The 21,692-nt window shown below is 45.0% G+C and overlaps 1 protein-coding gene across 1 annotated transcript in view; it reads left to right on the forward strand.

The window, feature by feature from the left end:
• Positions 1–21,692, forward strand: part of LOC149302054 (cell adhesion molecule 3-like) — an 81,623-nt gene that overhangs the window by 48,069 nt on the left and 11,862 nt on the right. The window contains exon 2 of the mRNA XM_089483450.1: positions 21,146–21,286. Within this exon, the coding sequence (XP_089339576.1) occupies positions 21,146–21,286 (141 nt within the window). The remainder of the gene's footprint in view (positions 1–21,145; positions 21,287–21,692) is intronic.

Raw genomic sequence — 21,692 nt, forward strand, 5'->3', positions numbered from 1 at the left:
TGCGCTACAATTGGATTTACCTGTTTGTCGACTCAGTATTCCACAATTTATTCAATCGGTCCAATCTAGGTGGGGTTAACCACCATAGTTTATATGGAAACACAGTAAAGTAGGCCCTTGGTATCCGACTTTAGGACTCCCCTTGGGTACCTAAATCCACGGATGCTCAAGTCCCATTAAATATGATGGATAGTACAATGGCGTCCCTTATATAAAATGCCAAAAAAATCAAGGTTTGCTGTGGCTGGATTGACAAATGCAGCTGAACGGAAATGAGATGATAGAACGGATGGTTCAACGCCAGGTTAGGGACGGCGAGGCGTTTTGCCCGGTTCCTTTTTTTATGTGTATATAATAAGAGTCGATTTCCCTAAATAGGAAAGTGTAGACTTGAGATTTCGTTTTCATTTTTCCTTTCTTAATGAGCGCGGGGAAAATGTGAGCCTGCCAAATCCATCTCTCCAGACAGGCGCCATCGAGCACTTCCCTCTTATAAGTCTAGCTTTGAATCCATGCGCATTCAGCCGGCATTGTGGGGCTGAATCTGAGGTGCCTCCTCAATTTTTCCTCTCCTTTTTGTTCCTGATAGGCTCCTCGTCTTTAACAGCTGAACAAAACACGGTTCTTTTCCAGGCTGAGAATAGCTGTGCCTATGGAATTTGTTCAGTACAGGTGCAAAAATAACATCCATTCCCCTTTTTCCTGACCTCAGCGTCTGACATTCAAAGATATCCCACTCAGCCGCCCTCTTTTTCCATTTCATGTCTTCCACTTCTGCCTTCAGGTCCAGGAGGAATTCCAAAATGTCCTCCAATCTGAGCATGACAGGAGCATGAATTTATATTTAGTTGAGTGTTTTTACCTTTGGTTTGGTCATGTCCTCCCTTTTTTCTCGCACAGCCCACATTTTGCACTGTCTTATGTGGCACTAAATCTGGTCACGCTGACATAGATGTGGCACGGTTGGGACAAAGCACCCGAAAATGTAGGACGCTCAAGAAAAATGGGGAACAGGACCAAATCAAAGGTGAAACCGCTCACAGGACTTTATCGCACAGGACGGATCCCATGCAGAAACTGGAGTTGAAGTGAACACAACCCACAAAAGGGAGTTGTTTTTCACACGACGAGCGGAAAGAAAAAAATAACCCACAAAAGCAGGTAGTTTTTCAGACGACGTTGGCACCGACGGGAAATAACGCAACATTAATCCTAGCGGAAAGTCAACCAAATTCGCTCCTTTTTACTTTCGAAAAGTAAAAAAGGAGGAGGGTTTCATCCACTTTCCATTTGGATTAATGTCACATTATTTCTCATTGACATCGCGCAAATAAAGCAAAAGTGGCGAGTAATTGTGCGAATGATTACCGCACGCAATTGCGCAAATGAATTTATACCGGAAATGCATTGTCACTGAAATGCTGAAAACAGAAAGATGTGCGTTGATGCTTCTTTGTGATCACTTTAATGGCGGGTTTAATGCGATGCCATGTGAAACGGTTTCACATAATTGTGCATTTTTTCCAGGATAGTCACAGGATAAACTCCCAATCTCCTTCATGTGATAAACATATAAGAGATATTGCATACGATCCCTTGCGGTTGGCTTGACTATAAAACCACAGAGAACATTTGCGGGCATAATACCTGCGTAATACCCAGCATTTATTTATATGGTGCCGTCCATGTACATGGGCGCACATGTGTGCAGATGTGGGATGTGCAGAAGGAAGAGTGCAGCATCGTTTTTGGGAGGAAAGAGGTAAAACAGATGGAGTGCTAAGATGCCTAAGAAGGAAAAGATGGAGAGCGGTGGGAAAAAGATGACAATGCCATTATGTAAATTATCCCATGGCCCTTATCTGAGGCCGCACCATGCGCTGTGCTCATCATTGCCGCCTCCAAAAATAAGTGACGGGGAAGGAAAAAAAGCTAATTGACAAATTGGGGTGAGCTTAGGGAATGGCAGCGGGAGGCAGGAAAGCGTCGGGAGAAGCACCCAAACAATCATATTATTTATCATTTCAATAACAGCTTTCTGAGCGACGCTGAAACGAAGCGCTGGTTGTTGTTTTTGTTGTTTTGTTTTGTGGGTGTTTTAAATTATTATTTCAGATGGGAGGAATCCCATTTGCATTCGCCTTCCTAGACTTACTCACACCGCTCCTATTCCAACTAAGGTGGAAATCCAAATGGCAGCACTGTCGTTTCGCTGCTTGAGGCAGGCACCCAATTTTATATGTGGCGATCTTCCCCCGGAGTTGGCAGTGGGATTATGTTTGTGATAGGGATACAAGAATCTGTAAAACACACAAATAGACACACACATATATGAATACAGTGGGCCCTTGGTGTCCTCTGGGGTTTGGTTCCCAGACACCCTATGGATACCAAAATCCATGGACATTCAAGTCCCATTATATACAGTGGCATAGTCAAATGGTGTCCCTTATATAAAATGGCAAAATCAAGGTTTGCTTTTTGAAATGCATATATTTTTTAATATTTTAATATATGGCTGAATCCATGGATGAAGAATCCATAGATACAGAAGTCTGACTATATAAGACTTCTCCGAATACCACCTCAAAGTTTGCACTGACTTCGGTCCATGACTTGAATCCTGTTTATGACATATATATGCATAACTCAAGATTACATTCTGATAATAGGAGGGAGACGGGATATAAGAAAATATGATGATGATGATGATGATGATGATGATGATGATGATGATGATGATGATTGCATAGAACATTTGGATGAGATGGAGCAGGGCTGGCCCCTTATACTCCCTCCCAGGATTCAATTTCAACAGGGAGAAAACGTAGGATACTACACTTGGGCAGTCAAAATGAAATGCACAGATATAAGATGGGTGACACCTCTCTTGACGACAGTACATGCGAAAGGGATCTAGGAGTCTTAGTGGACCACAAATTGAACATGAGTCAACAGTGTGATGCAGCAGCTAAGAAGGCCAATGCGATTCTAGGCTGCATCAATAGAAGTCTAGTGTCTAGATCAAGGGAAGTAATAGTGCCACTCTGTTCTGCTTTGGTCAGGCCTCACCTAGAATATTGTGTCCAGTTCTGGCACTACAATTCAAAAAGCATGTGGAGGAACTGGAGCGTGTCCAGAGTGACCAAAATGGTGAAAGGTCTAGAAACCATCAAGCCCTATGAGGAGCAACTTAGGGAGCTGGGGATGTTTAGCCTGGGAAAGAGAAGGTTAAGAGGTGATATGATAGCCCTGTTTAAATACTTGAAGGGATGTCATATTGAGGAGGGAGCAAGCTTGTTTTCTGTAGCTCCAGAGAACAAGACCTGAAGTAATGGATGCAGGCTGCAGGAAAAGAGACTCCACTTCAACATTAGGAAAAACTTCCTGATGGTAAGTCCTGTTTGACAGTGGACAGCCTTGGAGAGTGTTGGAGTCTCCTTCTTCGTAGGTCTTTAAACAGAGCCTGGATAGCCATCTGTCAATGGGGATGCTTGGATTGTGACTTCCTGCATGGCAGATTGGTTTTGGACTGGATGGCCCTTGGGTCTCTTCCAACTCTATGATGCTATGGGTTGTTTTTTTTTCTAGTGAGGAAGAGACCATGTTGTGCCCACGTCCCATAAAGGTGCGAATGATGAGGAGTGTCTCAAAACAAAAGAGTGGGCAATCCGAACTGAGTACCAAAACATTGTTGCCAACTTCTGAGGTTTTATTTTGTTCAGAGTAGGTTTGCCATTGCCTTCTTTTGCAGCTGAGAGTATATGACTTGCCCAAGGTCATCCAATGGCTTTCATGGCCAAGCGGGGAAATCGAACCCTGGTCTCTCCGGAGTCATAGTCCAATGCTCAAACCACTACACAATATAGTTGTACACCATGGGATTGAAACCCAACCATTTAAGAGCTAAGCACACATAGGTCTAGACTTAGATTGGAGCTTATCACACGAAGGAGATCGGGAGTTTATCCTGTTAATAACCCGGAAAAATCGCATAATTACGCAAAACGATTTTGCACGACGTCACACAAAACCTGCCATTAAAGTGGCCACAAAGAAGCATTAACACGCATCTTTTTACTTTCGGGATTTCAGCGACAATGAATTTCTGACATCGGTTTCTTTCTACAATTGTGTGTGATAGTCATCCGCACCATTATCCACCATTTCCCCTTCATTTGCAGGATGATTTAAATGCGCTTGAATCTCTCTTTATTGCCGAAATCATGTGATAAACTCCATTGGTCCATCCGACGGTTTTCACCATATTCAGACTTATAAGATGTCAATACAGAGACGGTTTGGATTGTGGCAAATTCTTACCAAAGCCGCGCTGAAACAAAATCTTCCTCCATCCCTAATTATTATGGAAACAATTAGGATCCGGCGGGATTTTAATGAAGGTATTAATTGTGGGCCTGGAAGCTGTTGGGAAGGAATGACTGAAATACAGATTAAATTACATTGTTTTAAAAAATGGGTCGTAAACTCGGACCTAATTGGGATCCGACTTCTTTGAAAGGAGCTGACGGCACCTTCTCCGTTGAAGAGTCGCCTCTTTCACCTCCGCAAAGACTAAATGACTTGTCTGTATTCATTAGTTAAGGAAAACTGTCATCTTAGATCCTATCACCTACGCCGAGAGGCTGTCATATTTGGATTAATTAGTTAATTAATTAATTAATTTGCGAAATCAGAGACAGTTTTAATAGATTGGAGGGGATGGGATCACGGAATTGATTGACATGGAGAAGGAAGGCTCTTGCGCTCTTGCCAAGAAAGTGTATTGTTTGGACCCTCGCTGCAACGCTTCGATTCCTTTTGCCGTTTTTAACACACTCCCGAAGGTGTGGTTTGTGTGAAAATCGGTAGATTTGATCCTCTTATTATATTTATGCTAAGGCGGTCGTCCGGGCCGTAATTCAGCCGCCTTTAATGTTTAAATAGTCTGCTGCCGTTCGGGCTTTTTGATCCTCCGCTTTGAAATGTTTATATTCCGACGAATGCTGTTTCCGTGCTTTTTGCGCTGTGCATTTTTGACGCCTCATTTGCAGGACGTCTTGGTTTTGTCGCCTTATCGTTCGTATGGTGCTTTGAAGTCCTATCGGGAGAAAACACACACATACATGAAATTGTTTTATTATTTCGTTATTTTGTTGTCGCCTTGCCGGATTGAAGGAAATGCTAGGTGGGAACTTAGAGCCATGTCAGATTTCCAACAACAGCCAACACTGGTTTGCAGTGCAGTAACTGTTGTAGGTCTCCCTTACGCCGTTGCAGTTTACTTGTGCATGCGACAACCAAAAGTCACTCCATAAATGCACCTTTTCCAGATCACAGTGCTCATTCCTATGTTGCCAGAAAGCAGGGGATGCGCAGAGATGGTGGACATGTTGCAATAAGCATTTGCAGGGATGCCTCAAGTAAAATGAATCTGGGAGAAATGTAAGGTACAGCACTTAGGCCGAAAAAATGAAATGCACAGGTATAGGATGATGGACACCTGTCTTGACAATCTCTGAGGATAGTTGCAACTGAGAGGGGAAAAAGTGGCCCTGATGGATTTATGACTGGATCGAATCTGATCTAGGATCTTGGTTCCCTGCAAAGAAAAGAGGACTCGGAGTGACACTGAGCCTTATCACACGAGGGGTTTTGCAGCTCATATCCGGAGTCACTGCGAGTCCAGCCATGCGTATTCATGCTATAATGTGATATATTATCAGACGTGATTGTTTTCTATGGGGGGTCGTTGCGAGGCGGAGCCACAGTCAATTCGGAGTGACTCCTAATTTTTGTGCATTCGGTAACAAGCAAATTCACAAAAATTGTTTCCAAGCTCACTTCGATTTCACTTCAAATTGGTTTGGTGTGGAAGATCACCCCAATCTCACCCCCAGTGACCCCCTGCCACCTGTGCCATCATCCCCTACCTCCTCCTTCTCCCCGATTTCGCCCCCAGTGACCCCTTGCCACCTATCCCATCATCCCCTGCCTCCTCCTCCTCCCTGATCTCACCCCAGTGACCCCCTGCCACCTGTCCCACCATCCCCTGCCTCCTCCTTCACCCCGATGAAGGATGATAGCTAAGGAGGGGCAGGGGAAAATGACAGCGTCCAGAGCCCCACTGAGTATGCGCAAGGGTGCCAATTCGAACCGTTGAATCCCTCTAGTGTGGTAATACAATGTGCACTCACTCCGCTTTGCCCAAGTAGAGACCACAATTTCGTTCCTCACATATGATAATACATCACATGAATTGCCTTGGATCCGAAGTGACTCTGCTACCCCCTCGCTTCCAAAGGGCTTCGAATTGGAGCTCTTGTTTCACGTGTGATAAGGCTTTCTGTCAGGGGAATAGCTCATGGAAAGCACGTAGATGCAATAAAATACATTGCATGTCTTTCCAAAAAAAGAAAAACACATTAATGTGAAAGGATTATTGGTAGATTTTTGTTTATTTATATCACATAATCTATGTATATGGTGAATTATCAAATGCAGATGTGAGAGAGAATACCCCCGAGGGATTGGCGGTTGAAAACATATACTGTATAGAGAAACAACGATTAGGATGCATTGGACCCTCGGTATCTGCTGGGGTTCGAGGATCACCCCCTGGATGCCCAAACACTGTGGTGTTCAGGTCCCATTATATACAATGGACACTAAAATGGTGACCCTTATATAAAATGGCAAAATGAAGGGGTACTTTTTGGATTGCGTATATATCTTTTGAATATTTTCAAGATGTGGGTGCTTGGATCCATGGATAAAGAATCTGTGGATATAGAGGGTAGGCTGTGATTTGTGTGATATGCAAACCTGATACCTGGATTGGGGGAATGGAATATGGCAACCGTAATCAGGATTGCAACTCCTACCATCCCTCATTGCTCTCTCTCCTGGTTAGGGCTGATGGGTGTTGGAGTCCAGCAACTGTATATGGCAACCGTAACCAGGATTGCAACTCCTACCATCTGATGGGTGTTGGAGTCTAGCAACTGTATATGGACAACATAATCAGGATTGCAACTCCTATCATCCCTCTTTGCTCTCTCTCCTGGTTAGGGCTGATGGGTGTTGGAGTCCAGCAACTGTATATGGCAACCGTAACCAGGATTGCAACTCCTACCATCCCTCACTGCTCACTGCTAGGGCTGATGGGTGTTGGAGTCCCGCAACTGTATATGGTGACCGTAACCAATTTTGCAACTCTTACCATCCCTCACTGCCCATTGCTAGGGCTGATGGGTGTTGGAGTCCAACGACAGCCAAAGCATCCAATGTTTACCATCCCTTGGGTATACCAGGGGCATGCAGAATCTAGACTGGGATCTCTCCTGATCATTCCCACTTGACCTGATCTTCTGGTTCCAAAGGTTTACAAAGAGCCGCCTCATGTGTCAGATGAGAGACTATCCTTCTCTGCAAAATACCTTGCCTTTCAGCAGATCTGGTTCTTTGTTTTATCCCTCCATGCTTGGTTGCTTTACATCGCTGTAGCAAAGAATAACAGCAATACAAATAGCGTTTGGCCACCGTTTCAGCCCATCAACCGCTGGGGACTTTCTTGGCTGCCGGTACAAAAATATAGCCATTGTCATTGTTTCTCCTTCTGTTTTCACATCTGACGTATATTCTCCATCTCTCGCTCGTCGCCGACTCCTTTTCTCCCTCTGGGAATATTTTTCTACCTCTCCCCCTTTTTATATTGATTCGCCTCTCCTTTCTCCCATTGATTGGGACTGGTTTTGCTCCATGCTTTCTCCTTCTCTCTCCTATCTCCTTCCCGCTTTCCAGGCATCTGTCAGTCAGCCCTTGCTTCTCTTAGCCTCATTATAAATCTCTCCCATCCCATAAGCCAGGCTCAATTTCCATTTGGCCTTCAATTTGTCGAGTGTATTTGAAAGCAAAAGGCGGACGCCTTCCTCCCTGCTTTAAATTCAGAGCAAAATGACTTTATTTGAGAGGGTTTATTTAAATAAGGTCATTAATTTGGGGCTCTGGGTTTTAGAAAGATCATTTTAACTTTGATATATCTGCGCTGTGAACTTGACTTGCTGGGGTCCAAAGGCGCTCAATTCAATGCAACCACAGAGATGACCAAAATTACCTCTGCCGACTTGGGTTTCTATCCCAAATACACTTATCCCTCCATGTTGGCTAGGGTTAGGGGCACAAGACCCCCGTGAATATGGAAAAACTGCAAATAACAAAACACCATGTTTTTACATGGACACCTCTCTAGGAATCTCTAGGTCCTCCAGCGCAACTCTGTGGTCAATGTCCAACATACACTGACCATAGAGTTGTGCCGGAGGAGCTACAAAGGCCTAGTAGAGTATTCTCTCTAGGGATCTCTAGGTATTTCAGTGCAACCTTTAGTTAAAGTTGACCATAGAGTTACACTGGAGAAGCTATAAAGGCCCAGTAGAGTATCCTCTCTAGGAATCTCTTGGCCTTTCAGTGCAACTTTTGGTTAAAGTTGACCATAGAGTCGCTCTGGAGGACCTAGAGAACATATTAATCAAATACGTGAATAATCAAATCCACGAAAAACCAAATCTGCAAATATGGAGGGATGAGTGTATACTCATCCCTTTTTCTCTCTGTGGTGCAGGTTGCATGGCTCTTCTCACGGCAGTTTGGTACATTGTGTTTATGTTATCGTTTGGGTGCAAAAAGTGCAGATCAGGTTGTCCAGTTATCTAGCTGTAAAGCAACTGCTTTTCCACCGAGTTACAGCCCATCTCAAATTAGAAAATTCAACTTGTTTTTTACAGCATTTGTTCTTTCCGCCCCAGTTTGCCTACTCTCCAGGCTTGCTCCCTGACATCCTTTTCAACTAGAGATACAGAAATTGAACTCTGGTGTTCGGCACGCAGGATCTCACTGATCTAGATTTTCGCTATGGACATACTGTGCTTTCCAATATTAGCCAAGCGTTTTCTTGTCCAGCTGCAAGTCTCAGGGAGATTCAGGTCTTCCCACGGCCAGCTGCTTGATGCTCTTTTTTAAACTGGAAATGCCAGGAATGATGCTGAAAAGATATCCAGTGGGCCCTGGGATTTGGTTCTAGGAACATTTGTGGATACCCAAATCCATGGATGTTTGAGTTGCATTAAATACAACAGCCTGGTTGAAATGGTGTCCCTTGTAAGATTTTGCTTTTGGGATTTTTCATATTTGGGGGGATATTATCAAGTCATGAACGGTTGCATCCATGGATAAAACATCTGTGGGTATGGAGGGCCAACTATACCATTCAGCCATGGTTGCATTCCAAAAATACATAGCAACCACCATGTACTGAATGCCAAGGCAGTGGCTCAGCTGCCCCTAAAATGAACAATCTAGCTAGCTATCTGTCTTGTATCTCATCTTTCTCCCAATATAGGACCTGTAGGACATGTAGGACCACACTCCTCCAGGATCAAATCCTGATCTTCCCATTTACCAACCTGTCAGGTGCTCTCTAAAACCTCCAACCAGTTCACTTCATGTATAGATCTGATATGTTCATAGAATCATAGAATCGTATTAGTTTATCATAATTACGTGAAACCATTTCTCATAACGTCGCACAAAACCTGCCGTTAAAGTGGTCACCAAAAAGCATTAACGCGCATCTTTTTTACTTTTGGGACTTCAACACAATGCATTTCATTTGCGCAACTGTGTGTGATAATCATTCGCGCCATTACTCGCCATTTCAACTTCATTTGCAGGATGCCTTAAATGCGCTTTAATCTCTAATGCCAAAATTATCCCCAGTGTGATAAACTCCTTAGAGCTGGAAGAGACCCCAAGGGCCACCCAGTCCAACCCCATTTCTGCCATGCAGGAACTCACTATCAAAGCACCCCTGACAGATGGCCATCCAGCCTCTGTTTGAAGACCTCCAAAGAAGATGACTCCACCATCCTCCAATGCAATGATGTGTTCCACCATCGAACAGTTCCTAATGTTGAGGTGGAATCTCTTTTCCTGAAGCTTGTATCCATTGCTCCAGGCCCTAGTCTCTGGAGCAGCAGATGCATTTGTGCCTCACTCTCCATCTACTTACAAATAAACACAGTTGCTCCAGAGTACCCATGTTGGGAACCTATTATTAATGACTCACTTCTCTTACCTGAGCAATCTGGTTCCTCTCCAGTTTCCAAAGGAGACTGAATATTTTCTCCATCCTTTTCCTTCACGCTGAGGGAGGTGCAAGGAAGGGGAGCGAAACCATGGGTCTTACTGTCTTTGGAGAAACATGGAATCCCATCAAGAGGGAAGGCAAGGAGCGAGTGCAGCGAGACGTGTGCACATGCAAGAAAGGAGATGCTCATTACAGGGCAGCTTGCCACATCGCCAGCTGTGTGCCACACATTGCGAACATGGTTTTAATTGGCAGGCATGCTGGGCTGGCTAGTGAAAGGCAAGCTGCAGGCTGATGGGGATGCTCCAGTCAAAGCGCAAGGAAGGCTTGGATGTGGGACGAACCATGGGCTTGGAGGGCTTTGAAAGGGGGATCGAACAAAATTGATGTGCAAAGCAGCCGGCCATCTTTTCTTCCAGACCTCTCCGTTGCGGATGTGCAAGCACACACTCAAAGCACTCTCTGCAACAGTCAATAAACTACTCACTGAGCATACTCAATCCTTATTAAGTTGGTTTTGCCTGATTTGTGTGTGTGTATGTATGTATGTGTGTGCACTTTTACAAACCTGAGGCTCTTTGGAGACTGCTGATAAATCCCTCAAGTGTGGTTGGTGCTGTTTTATTTTGGGTACTTGCATGATGATGATGATGATGATGATGATTAGTTATAATACTCTTTCCACCAAAGTGGGGGACATCAAACATATATGTCCCTTCTTCATATCTTCAGGGGATCCATTTCGGACCCCACCGCAGGTAAGAAAAAACGTGGCACCTGAAGTCCCATTGTCACCAATGGTGGCATGACATGTGCGCATCTTCTGAAGATGCCAGCCACAGATGCTGGCGAAACGTCATGAATAAACTCTTCTAGAACATGGCCACATAGTCTGGAAAAGCCCACAGAAAGCTATGGATGCCAGCCATGAAAGCCTTCGACTTCACATCCCCATAAACAGTTTCACCTGCTGACATTTTGGCATTGTTTTCCTTTGCTTTGTCCTTTAGATCCTTTGTGATGTGCCCCTACATTTTACCCTCAACTTATCCATAGGTCATACTACGATCCATCATTTTAGGCCCAAATCCACCCTTGACGTTTACATGAGGTCAACTTATAGTCAAGTATATTTGGTATGATCACCAGTTGGTTTTCCGCATCGGTCAAGATCACATTGCACCAAGAAGAAACAGAACCCGGGGGGCGAGGATGTGCCAGTGAAGAGGCATGGCTAACCAAATAGATGCATAGTTATTCAAACTGTGCATCCGGAGACAGCGGATTGTAATTAGACTCGGGCAAATTGTCAGTTTTGCTTTCCCCCACATCTATCAGGTAGATTTCGATAAAGAGCAAACTGATACAAAATTCTTTGCAGGCTCCCATTGTAATTAGGAAAAGAAGAGAGGTTTGTTTGGTAGGTTTTAATAGGAAGCCATTTAATTTGCACTTCCCAAACTAATATGTGAAGTGGAACGCTTTGGGGTTGTGGTTTTTTCCCCCTTGCTTTGTTTTTAACACCCCTCTGGGTTTTGCAATAGGCTTCTCCGATCAAAATGGGCATCTGGAAGGGAAAGAGCATGCAAAGATGTCACATACTGGGGGAAATTGGATGTAGAAATATGTATACAGTAAACATTTGCACTTGCACATATGCACCTGAATGTTTGTTGTTGTTGTGTGCCTTCAAGTCATTCCTGATTTATGGTGACCCTAGCCCAGGGTTTCCTTGGCAAGATTTGTTCAGAGGAGGTTTGCCATTGCCTTCCCCGGAGGCTGAGAGAGTGTGACTTGGCTAAGTTCACCCTGCAGGTTTCACGTCCGAGTAAGGAATCGAAACCTTGTCTCCAGAGTCATAGTCTAATGCTCAAACCACTACGCAACACAATGGGATTGAAACCCAGCCATCGAAGAGCAAAATGCACATAGGTCTCGGCTTAGATCGATCCGTCTGACAGTTTTCACAATATCCAGACTTCTAAGATGTCAAGTCCTTTCCTCTCTGCCACGCTGGCTCCTGCCTGAATGTTTATGTGGACTTTAAAAAAGTAGTATGATGGATGAGTAGGACAGAAAGGAATAAGAAAAGAAAGAAAAGGGTGGATGGAAATTAAGGAAAAACAGGAGGGGGAAAGGAAAACGAAAGAGTGAAGTGAAGAAAGAAAGAAAGAAAGAAAGAAAGGAATATATAGTTGCCGCTTTGAACTTGCAGGGGATCCGTTCCGGACGCCCCGGCGCGAGTTCAAAATCTCATGCATCTTCAAGCCCATAGGCTTGAATGGGGTGCATGCATGTGGGGCGCATGCCACAGGCGAGCGCCCCATTAAGATTAATAGTGGTCACCCTTCCGCGCATTTCCAAGTCCGCGCATTTCAAGTCTGTGGATTTGGAGGGGCAACTGTACTGTATATATTCATGTATAAGTCTAGAAATGTTAGTCAAAAAATTGACCCAAGAAACCTGGGTCGACTTATCCATGAGTCAGTCTAAGTACTGTACTTTAAATCTTCAAGTTGAGAACTTGATCTCTTCTTGGAGCACTTAAAAGAAGCATCAAGTACTATCTTATCCATCCAAGGTGAGCATAGTTATGCTTGCTGGGATTTTGTATGCTCTGTGGCATCATTTCCTTTACATCTTTGGTTCCATGCTGCTAAGTTTTACCCTCGACTTATCCACGGGTCTTATCAAAATCCACAATTTTGGCCCCTAAAACTACCCTCGACTTATACATGAGGTCAACTTATAGTCGAGTATATACAGTGGGTATATAGTCGAATATATAGGGTAGGTAAGCAGATTATCAAAAGGACAAAGAAAGTGTGCTAGAAGAAGGAATGTGAAGGATGTATAACGGGGACGTTGCAAGGAATATGGGAAGACAGAGGACCAACAACGGAGGGATTTAATAGAGATTAAATGTAAATAGTGTAATTAAAAGTAGTTTGTGGAGAGGTACAGAGGTGTTTACATTAAGTTATAGCAAAGGATCTGGATAATGGCAAATACATCCTGGTGATTTCTTTTAAGACAACCGGATTAGTATGGCATTGTAGTGTTGCTTTTTGGATTCAGATTGTATTGTTATTGCACTTGAATCATAGAATCGTAGAGTTGGAAGAGATCCCCAAGGGACATCCAGTCCAACCCCATTCTGCCATGCAGGAACTCTCAGTCAAAGCATCCCCGATAGATGGATGAACATGAATAAAATGTAATTGGGAAGGAAAGGCATTGCAAAGTAATGTGGGAACAGGACAGAACGTGCTTGTGTTGTGTGTGGATGAGAATGCACACCTTGCGCAAAATGAAACCGTTTTGTCTAGCCTGAGTATTAATCTAGGACATAGTAAAGAGGACAGAGATATTTTTAATGCAGGGCTGGTGGTGAAAGGAGAGCAAGGAACACTCTGTAGGATGTGCATTGCGTGTGTATGTGTGTGTATATGTGTGTATATAGGTCTGTCCGTGTGTTTGTAAACCCCATAGTAACGCTACTTGGCTCTTCTTCTCCGGGTCTAATGAGTCCCAGAAAGAGAGCAAGGGTTTGTGTACATGATGTTCTACAGCTACAGAATCTTGTACCGGAGGCACAAATTGCTTCCTAGTTGTTAAGACAGATAAAATGTGCAAGTCTTTGGCTGCTGACTGGTGAAATCTCATGAGCTCCATAAGGGCAAAGTTGGAGTTTTGTTGGCTGGCGATGCCCATTTTCGTGATTTTAAAACCGCCTCCGCCTCCCAGCTGCCAAATCCGCCAGAAACTAGGGATCCGGCTTAATACTGTTGGGAAAACAAAGCGCAGGTTTCCTTTTAAAATCTTTATTTGAAATGGTTTGAGCTACGCAAATGTCGCTTTATTCCAGATGGGCAGCATCCGCCGGGACAACAGCGCAGAGCCCTGAATCTGCAGACAGACTATAATCCCAGTGTTTCCCAGAGGTTTTGTTGAATGCACAGGCACTATCTGTTTTAACGGCCTTCACTTTAGAGGTTGTGGTTGTTGTTGTTGTGTGTCTTCAAGTCGGGCTCTGTGGCCATGTTTTCGGGCTCTGTGGCCATGTTCTAGAAGAGTTTATTGCTGACGTTTCACCAGCATCTGTGGCTGGCATCTTCAGAGAATGCTGGCATGGAAGAGAGTGGGGTATATATATATATACTGTGTGTCACTGGGTAGGGAGAAGTGTGTGTGTGTGTGTGTGTGTGTGTGTGTGTACACACGCACCCCACTCACTTCCATGCCAGCATTCTCTGAAGATGCCAGCCCCAGATGCTGGTGAAATGTCAGCAATAAACTCTTCTAGAACATGGCCACAGAGCCCGAAAAACCCACAAATAACTATGGATGCCGCCCATGAAAGCCTTCAACGTCACACAGGTTTGCCATTGCCTGAGGCTGAGAGCTTCTGACTTGCCCAAAGTCACCCAGTGGGTTTCATGGCCAAACCAGGAATTGAACCCTGCTCTCCAGGGTTCCACTATGCTATGTTACTAAAGTGAAAAAGAAGCTGACTCCCAGAGCAAGCACCTTGGAGCATTGGGCCAAGACCCAATACAGAAGCTGCATGGTCTAAAATTACATTATGCAGCTATGCCATGAGTGCAATCTATATGCAGTAGCAATAGCATTTACATGTCTATACTGCTTAATAGTCAACGCAGCACTCTCGAAGTGGTTTACAAGCTGGGTACTCATTTTATCGATCTATCGAAGGATGCAAAGTTGAGTCGACCCTGGAGCCCTGGGATCGAACTCACAACATTGTGGCTTCAGTATCGGCATTTAACCACTGCACCACCAGGACCCCTTCCTTAAATGCTAGATTTCATCATTGTGCAAACCGCTAGATAACTTGCATCATGCCGATACCACCCAACACCATGGAAAGCACAACTGCTTATGTAATGGTTATGTTAGTGGGAACTCAGTTGTTGCAGCATATCCTTGTGCAACATCCTAAAAAGTGCAACCGTTGACATAAAACTATTGCTGTAGATTGTTACCAGCAGTGTTCTAGCTTTGTTGTCTGGCAACAGTTGGTTAAATATCACCCCAAAATGCATCCAGGGCTTCGTCTGTTTGCTTTCCCTTGACCCAGATTCACAGAACAAGCTTTCTAATACCGACTTGTCCCCTCTTCGACTTGAGCCAAGAAGGCTGACCGCCAAGGGGCAACGGACATTCGAAGAGTGTGCCGACGGAGAGGGTAGGGGTTTTTTTGTTCAAAAGATGATATAAGGATCAATTCTTTTCCATGGCAACCGCAGAACAGAGAAAATGGATGAGACTAGACAGCAGAAAGTAGAGCGAAGCTGGGTTCTGTTTGGGTGAGGATTTAATAGGCAGGAATTGTGGCTTCAAGTGCAGGCTGCTTTTGCTTTCTTCTGTTGGAGTCACTGCCACCTCTCCTTGGACAAAGACCTGGGTGCACATTATTAAAATAAGAGCCAAACCAATGCACTGAATGCAACCCAACAGACATGCAACCAGGCACTCTGTAACCAGCTTCTGACCAAGATCAGGGAGAGGCAATGGTCCCACTCCATTCTGCTTTGGTTGGACCTCACCTGGAATCCTGTGTCCAGTTCTGGGCACCACGGTTCAAGAAGAAGGTTGAGAAGCTGGAGCGTATCCAGAAGAGAGTGAACAAAATGGTGTAAGATCTGGAAACCATGCCCTATGAGCAGCGACTTAGAGAGCTGGGTAGGTTTAGCCTGGAGAAGAGAAGGTTAAGGGATGATATGTTTAAGTATTTGAAGAAGTGTCACGTTGGATGGAGCAAGCTTGTTGTCTGCTGCTCCAGAGACTAGGACCCGGAACAATGGATGCAAGCTCCAGGAAAAGAGATTCCACCTCAACATTAGGAAGAACTTCTGGACAGTGAAAGCCATTCAACACTGGAATACACTTCCTTGGATTGTGGAGGAGTCTCCTTCAGAGGTTCTTAAGCAGGGGCTGGATGGTCATCTGTTGGGAGTGCCTTGACTGTGTATTCCTGCATGGCAGGGAGATGGGCTGGAGATATGACAGTGGTGAGCCAGGCAAGAATCAGAACAGCATTATAGTACCCCAGACAATAAGTTGGTAGAACTGTAATAAACATCACATTGAAGATGGAGCAAACTTGTTTTCTGCTGTCCCAGAGAATAAGACCCAGAGCAATGGATGCAAGCTCCAGGAAAAGAGATTCCACCTCAACATTAGGAAGAACTTCCTGAAGGTAAAAGCTGTTGGACGGTGGAATATGTTACCTTGGAGTGTATTGGAGTCTCCTTCTTTGGAGGTCTTTAAACAGAGGCTGGATGGCCATCTGTCACAGGGGATGCTTTGATTGAGAGTTCCTGCATGGCAGAATGGGGTTGGATTGGATGGCCCTTGGGGTCTCTTCCAACTCTATGATTCCATGAATACAGTGACTTTCAATTACCTGAGCACTCGTTGCCTGTTGGGATGCACCTGACCACCTTCTAGATGCCTTCACATACCTCTGCCTTGGCTTCTGGCTCCGGTGTCTTTCTTGGATGTGGAAGGACATCCAGAAGATACCCATGCGCAGCCCTGAAACCAATAAGGGAGAAGGAACAGAGCTACAACCCATATCCCTCTTGTTGTGCAGCTGGAACAGAAGCAAGGGAGGCAAGGAGGAGAATCGGTTTCCCGAACGGTGTAGGTACACTGGAACCAGGCCATAATGTCCATCAGGAGCAGGACATCTACAATATTAATGGGCCCAAATTGCCCATTCAAGCCTAGTCACTCCCCATTACTTTTGTTTGGCAACAAAGATCGCTCACAACAATATAGTGTGGTGGAAAAAATCCACTTTGGACATTGCAGCTAGGCTCAGGGAAAGCAAGGGAGCTATGGTGGGGGCGGCAGCGGCAGCGGTGGAAGTTACTACCCTTCCTCCCCTTCCACAGCCGTTTAATATCTGTAGCAAGGACCCCCTGGGAAGGATGGAATAAGACGCACAGAGCTTCCCACAATGTAAGATGCCCACCGATGTCATAATCTCTGCTCATCAAACAGCCCTGGTGCTTCAACTTTAGATTTATTAAAGCGCTGGCGATTCCCCGCATGGTGCCTTGGTACACATGCGTATGTATTTGCACAGATATGCTTGGAAACCAGATGCCTCCATTTCCTCATTCAGTTCTTTCAGTGGACGAAAGGGCAGAAGGAGCTGAATCCACAGAGAATGTCCATGCGAGATTATGCCCAATCACCTGAGACGATACAGTAAAATGTTCCAGAAAAGCAGATGAGAGTGAAGCACTGGCCATGTCAGGGGGGTAGAAACAATAGGAAACTAGAACTTTCCTTTGTAAATAGAAGTGGCCCTAAATGTAGGCTTTCTTCATAGCATTCACACAGACAAGAGCTGCTGGGAAACCTTCCCATTTTGACAGGGGTGTGACAGCTGTCACCTTCATGCCATCCATCTGGTTGTCCTCTATATGAATCAGGATGATGGAGGAGATGATGGACTTGGTGTCATCCAGAAGGCCTCTTTATTAGCCATAATAATGAGGAATGGCATCCTCTTCCAGGACAGTCTGCCTCTAAAGATTCACTTGGAGACGTTCGAAGATATAGCCACATTAGTCTGTAAAATCAGTATGGAAAGAGATCTTGTTGCACCTTTGAGACTAACTGAAAGAAAGAAGTTGGCAGCATGAGCTTCTGTAGATTTGAACCTTGGATGCATTTGGTGGAATGGAAAGCCACTCCAACAAATGCATTCGAGGAAGTAGGCTCAGGTCTACCAAAGCTCAGGCTGCCAACTTCTTTCATTCAGTTAGTCTCAAAGGTGCCACAGGATGCCTTTCCGTTTGGAGGAGGAATAACAGGTGAAAGCCTTTCCCCATAAACCCTGCTTAAATAGGTTTCCTGGGACCGCAAAGGTAGCCGCCGTCAGAAGCAAGATGCCGAGCTCCACAGGCCTTTGGTTTTATCTGCAGGGTTCTTCTTAGGTTCTTATGAATTAAGGGGTTAGGAAGGAAACATCCGAGCGCCCACTCGGGCGCATTCCTTCACCATTTCCCCTTGCCATGCGAAGCGTTTTTGATGCCCTGGTATGTGGGTGATTGTTCAGGGCGATGTGCTGAAACTCAACTGGGCATGCTTTGCGATGTGGGGGCAGCTGAGCCCAGACAAGGGGTTGCTTGTTTGACCAGGAGAGGGGAGCTTTGACCAGCTAAGGCTTTGCAACCAAGGATATCTGCCAAAGGCCTTTTCCCCTCTCCGGCTACTTCTCACTTGGGTCAACCAGGCAAGCAAAGGAAGGGAGGAATTGGGGGCCACGACCCACTCCTCCCTATAGCCCAGGCTAACAAGGCAGGGCTGGAATGTGCTTCGCCAAGACACCCACGGAGAAAGGAGACAACAAAGTCAACAGCTTGAGAAAGGGAGCGCTTCTTTGGTTCAGAGAACTGTAAGGGATCAGGGATGAAAGTACCATTTTAACATTTTGTTGATGGTGATCCTGGAGCATGCAACGTTCAGTTGAATTGCTGAGCGTCTTGTGTGTTTTTTGAAGCGCTGCGGTGGTGCCACTTGGTTCTGCTATGCTCAGGCTGATGGATGCAAGGAAGAGGGAAAAGGCAATATTACAATATACAGTATTGAGTATCCACTGCAGAACCTAGCAAGCTGTCTTCTGCCAATCCTGTTGCTGTCACCACATAACTCCTGCCTTGCTCTTAAGAGTAAGATAGGGAAGATGTTTGTGCCTGGCTTCCACTCCACCGAATGCACCTGAGGAAGTAGATTGAAGTCTACAGCCTCATTCCCACTACCTTTTAAACCGGATCGCAAATCGGTTTGAACCATTTCAAATGACCCTGGTTCCCACTTGAACCTAATCTCTGAAGCGATTTGGAGAGGGGGGCCATGCGCAAGACCCATTTAACTTTTTGACACTGGTTTGTTTTTTTTAGTCTTTTTGGATAAATCGATTCAGCGCAAGTGTGAACCAGATGCGGATTGGAATTGATTGAAATTTGCCCTTCGGCCGGCCAGAGCAGGTCCATTTTGACTCGATTCATTTGTGAATGTGAACCACAAGTGGGTTATTTAACAGGGGGGAAGTGTGATCGGGGCAAACGTAGTGGGAACCACGCTCTGCTGTCGAATTGATCCATCGATTCGGATCGCAAACCGATTTATTTGTAAGTGGGAATGAGGCTAACATGGCTATATCTTTGAAGGATAGTGATGGTTGCAGAAACAGCTGACATTGCTATCCCCAGAACCGGGCCCAGAGCCAACCAAGTCTCTAAGTGTGAAGTCGAAGGCTTTCATGGCCAGCATCCATAGTTTTTTGTGGGTTTTTTGGGCTAGAACATGGCCACATAGCCTGAAAAACCCACAAAAAACTAAGTCTCTAACTGTTGCTGAGGATGCCTTAAAGTTAGGCGCTTGGGATCCCATCAGTCCTGCAGAAGAAGTCTCTATGGAGAAGCATCAATGGCAGTAGGGACCCTGTTGGACTTGTGTGTGTTTGCTGCTGTTTTTGGCTGTTGTTGTGTGCCTTCACATCGTTTCCGACTTAATGGCGATCCTAAGGCGAACCTATCCTGGGGTTTTCTTGGCAAGATTTGTTCAGAGGAGGTTTGCCATTGCCTTCCTCTAAGGCTGAGAGAGTATGACTTGCCTAAGATCACCCAGTGGGTTTCATGGCTGAGCTGGGAATCGAACCCTAGTCTCCAGAGTCATAGCCCAATACTCAAACCACTGCACCGCTGAAACATATTTGTCCCTCTCATTGCCATACCACCCCTTCTTTGTTGTACATCTTAATTCATTTCACGGAAACAACCTTGAATAGGCTTGACTCATACTTGCCTCCCGTAGCTGAGACCACCGTGTCCCAGCAATAGCCATTTCTACTGTATCATCGTACCAGCTTCCCGACATTTTACGGCAGGCAAGGTGCATATGCAACTCCCTGACAGTGATTTATATTTTAAGTGCATATGTTTCATTTGAAAGCCGCTCTTGCTGAGTGCCTTTTTGGCGGAGAGACGGGTTATCAATCAAAGCCGATAAATATTTGGAGATTTTGGGGAGCGAGGGAGTGAGATTTGTACGATTCGAGCAGACTTGCGGAGGCAACAAAAGCGATGCCTACCTCTTTCAATTCAAAATACCCCATCAGAGCGTCTGCCACCATTGGGACCTTAGGGATGAAACAAAATGGTGGCCAGTGGCCTGCAAAATGGACAACAGGCATTACCTCTCATTCTGCATTTGCAAGACAGACCTCCCTTTTCACTCTTCCTTTTCTCTTATGCTACTCTCAGTACTTTGGGCTGAGCTGTTTCAAAGTATTAAATATAGAATGGAACAGTCTGTTCTTTATGCAGATCTCACAGTGGTGAGATCTACATCTGGGCTTTGCCGCTTGGAGCGCAAGTGGGAATTTAGATTGGGAAAACTCCTCCATAAAGGTATGATTTCCCTTAATGTAGAAACCTAGCATGTGAAAAGTGCACATTTGTTGCTACGTTGTTTTTTTACATGCAAGGAAACGTCACCATTCCATCATGTGAGCCCCTCTATGCCTATGGAGTCTAATGTGACGCAGCTCCAGTGCGCCGTAATAAGCTTGTGAAGTGTTGGAAGTGACCTAGATCTCAGATGCGATGCATTGCGAATCGTAAATGGCTTGTAGTTAAATTATGTTTTGCAGTAACTCAGGCATAAATCAGTTACTCAGTGGTTGCACTGTACTGTTTTTAATGGATTGGTTACAGGACGGTAGCGTCTCTCCTTAAGTATGCTTCGTACCAAAGGTTTGGGTTTGCTGGTTTAAAGAAAAGGTACCTACAAAAGCACCTACAGTTGGCCCTCCATATTTGTGCCTTTGAATAGTAAGAAAGTAAAGTGTTGTCCTAAAGTGTAATTAGAATTGTAACTTATTAATTTTGAAAAGTGCTTTTCCAGATGCAGGTCTGAATTCTGACAGCCATCTTCTCTTTTAATTCTCCGCAGCTTGCCAGCCGACGACGTCGGATGAAATAGTAGTTGCAGGCTCCAAGGTGGTCCTCCGGTGTGAGGTGGAAGACCCCGATGACTCCTCACTCCAGTGGTCCAATCCTGCCCAGCAGACCCTCTACTTTGGGGAAAAAAGAGGTAGGAGCCGGACTCCATTTTGCTTGAACTTGAAGGGAGGTGGGTTGTATGGTCCCTGGCAGCTGGTGTTGATGTGTCATGATTTGTTGATACTATTACTCCACTTGCTTCTTACTGAAACTGGTATACAACAGCAATAACAAATTGTTGTTGTTGTTGTGTGCCTTGAAGAAGTCAACACCCAACGGAGAAGTCAACACCCAATGAGATGACCATCAGTACTGACAATGCAACTCTGGCAGACAATGCCAATATTGACAATGCAATAACCAATTGTTGTTGTGTGCCTTCAAGAAGTCAACACCCAATGAGGTGTCTCATGATAATGGCAAAGGATGACATATCCCTTTAGTCAATTTGGCTTTTGGGGAGAGTTCAGGCTATATTTCTAGCAGTCTTCCTAGCA

Source organism: Sceloporus occidentalis, unplaced genomic scaffold (assembly GCF_023333645.1).
Source record: "Sceloporus occidentalis isolate IW3139 unplaced genomic scaffold, rSceOcc1.0.p SCAF_20, whole genome shotgun sequence".
Taxonomy (NCBI): domain Eukaryota; kingdom Metazoa; phylum Chordata; class Lepidosauria; order Squamata; family Phrynosomatidae; genus Sceloporus; species Sceloporus occidentalis.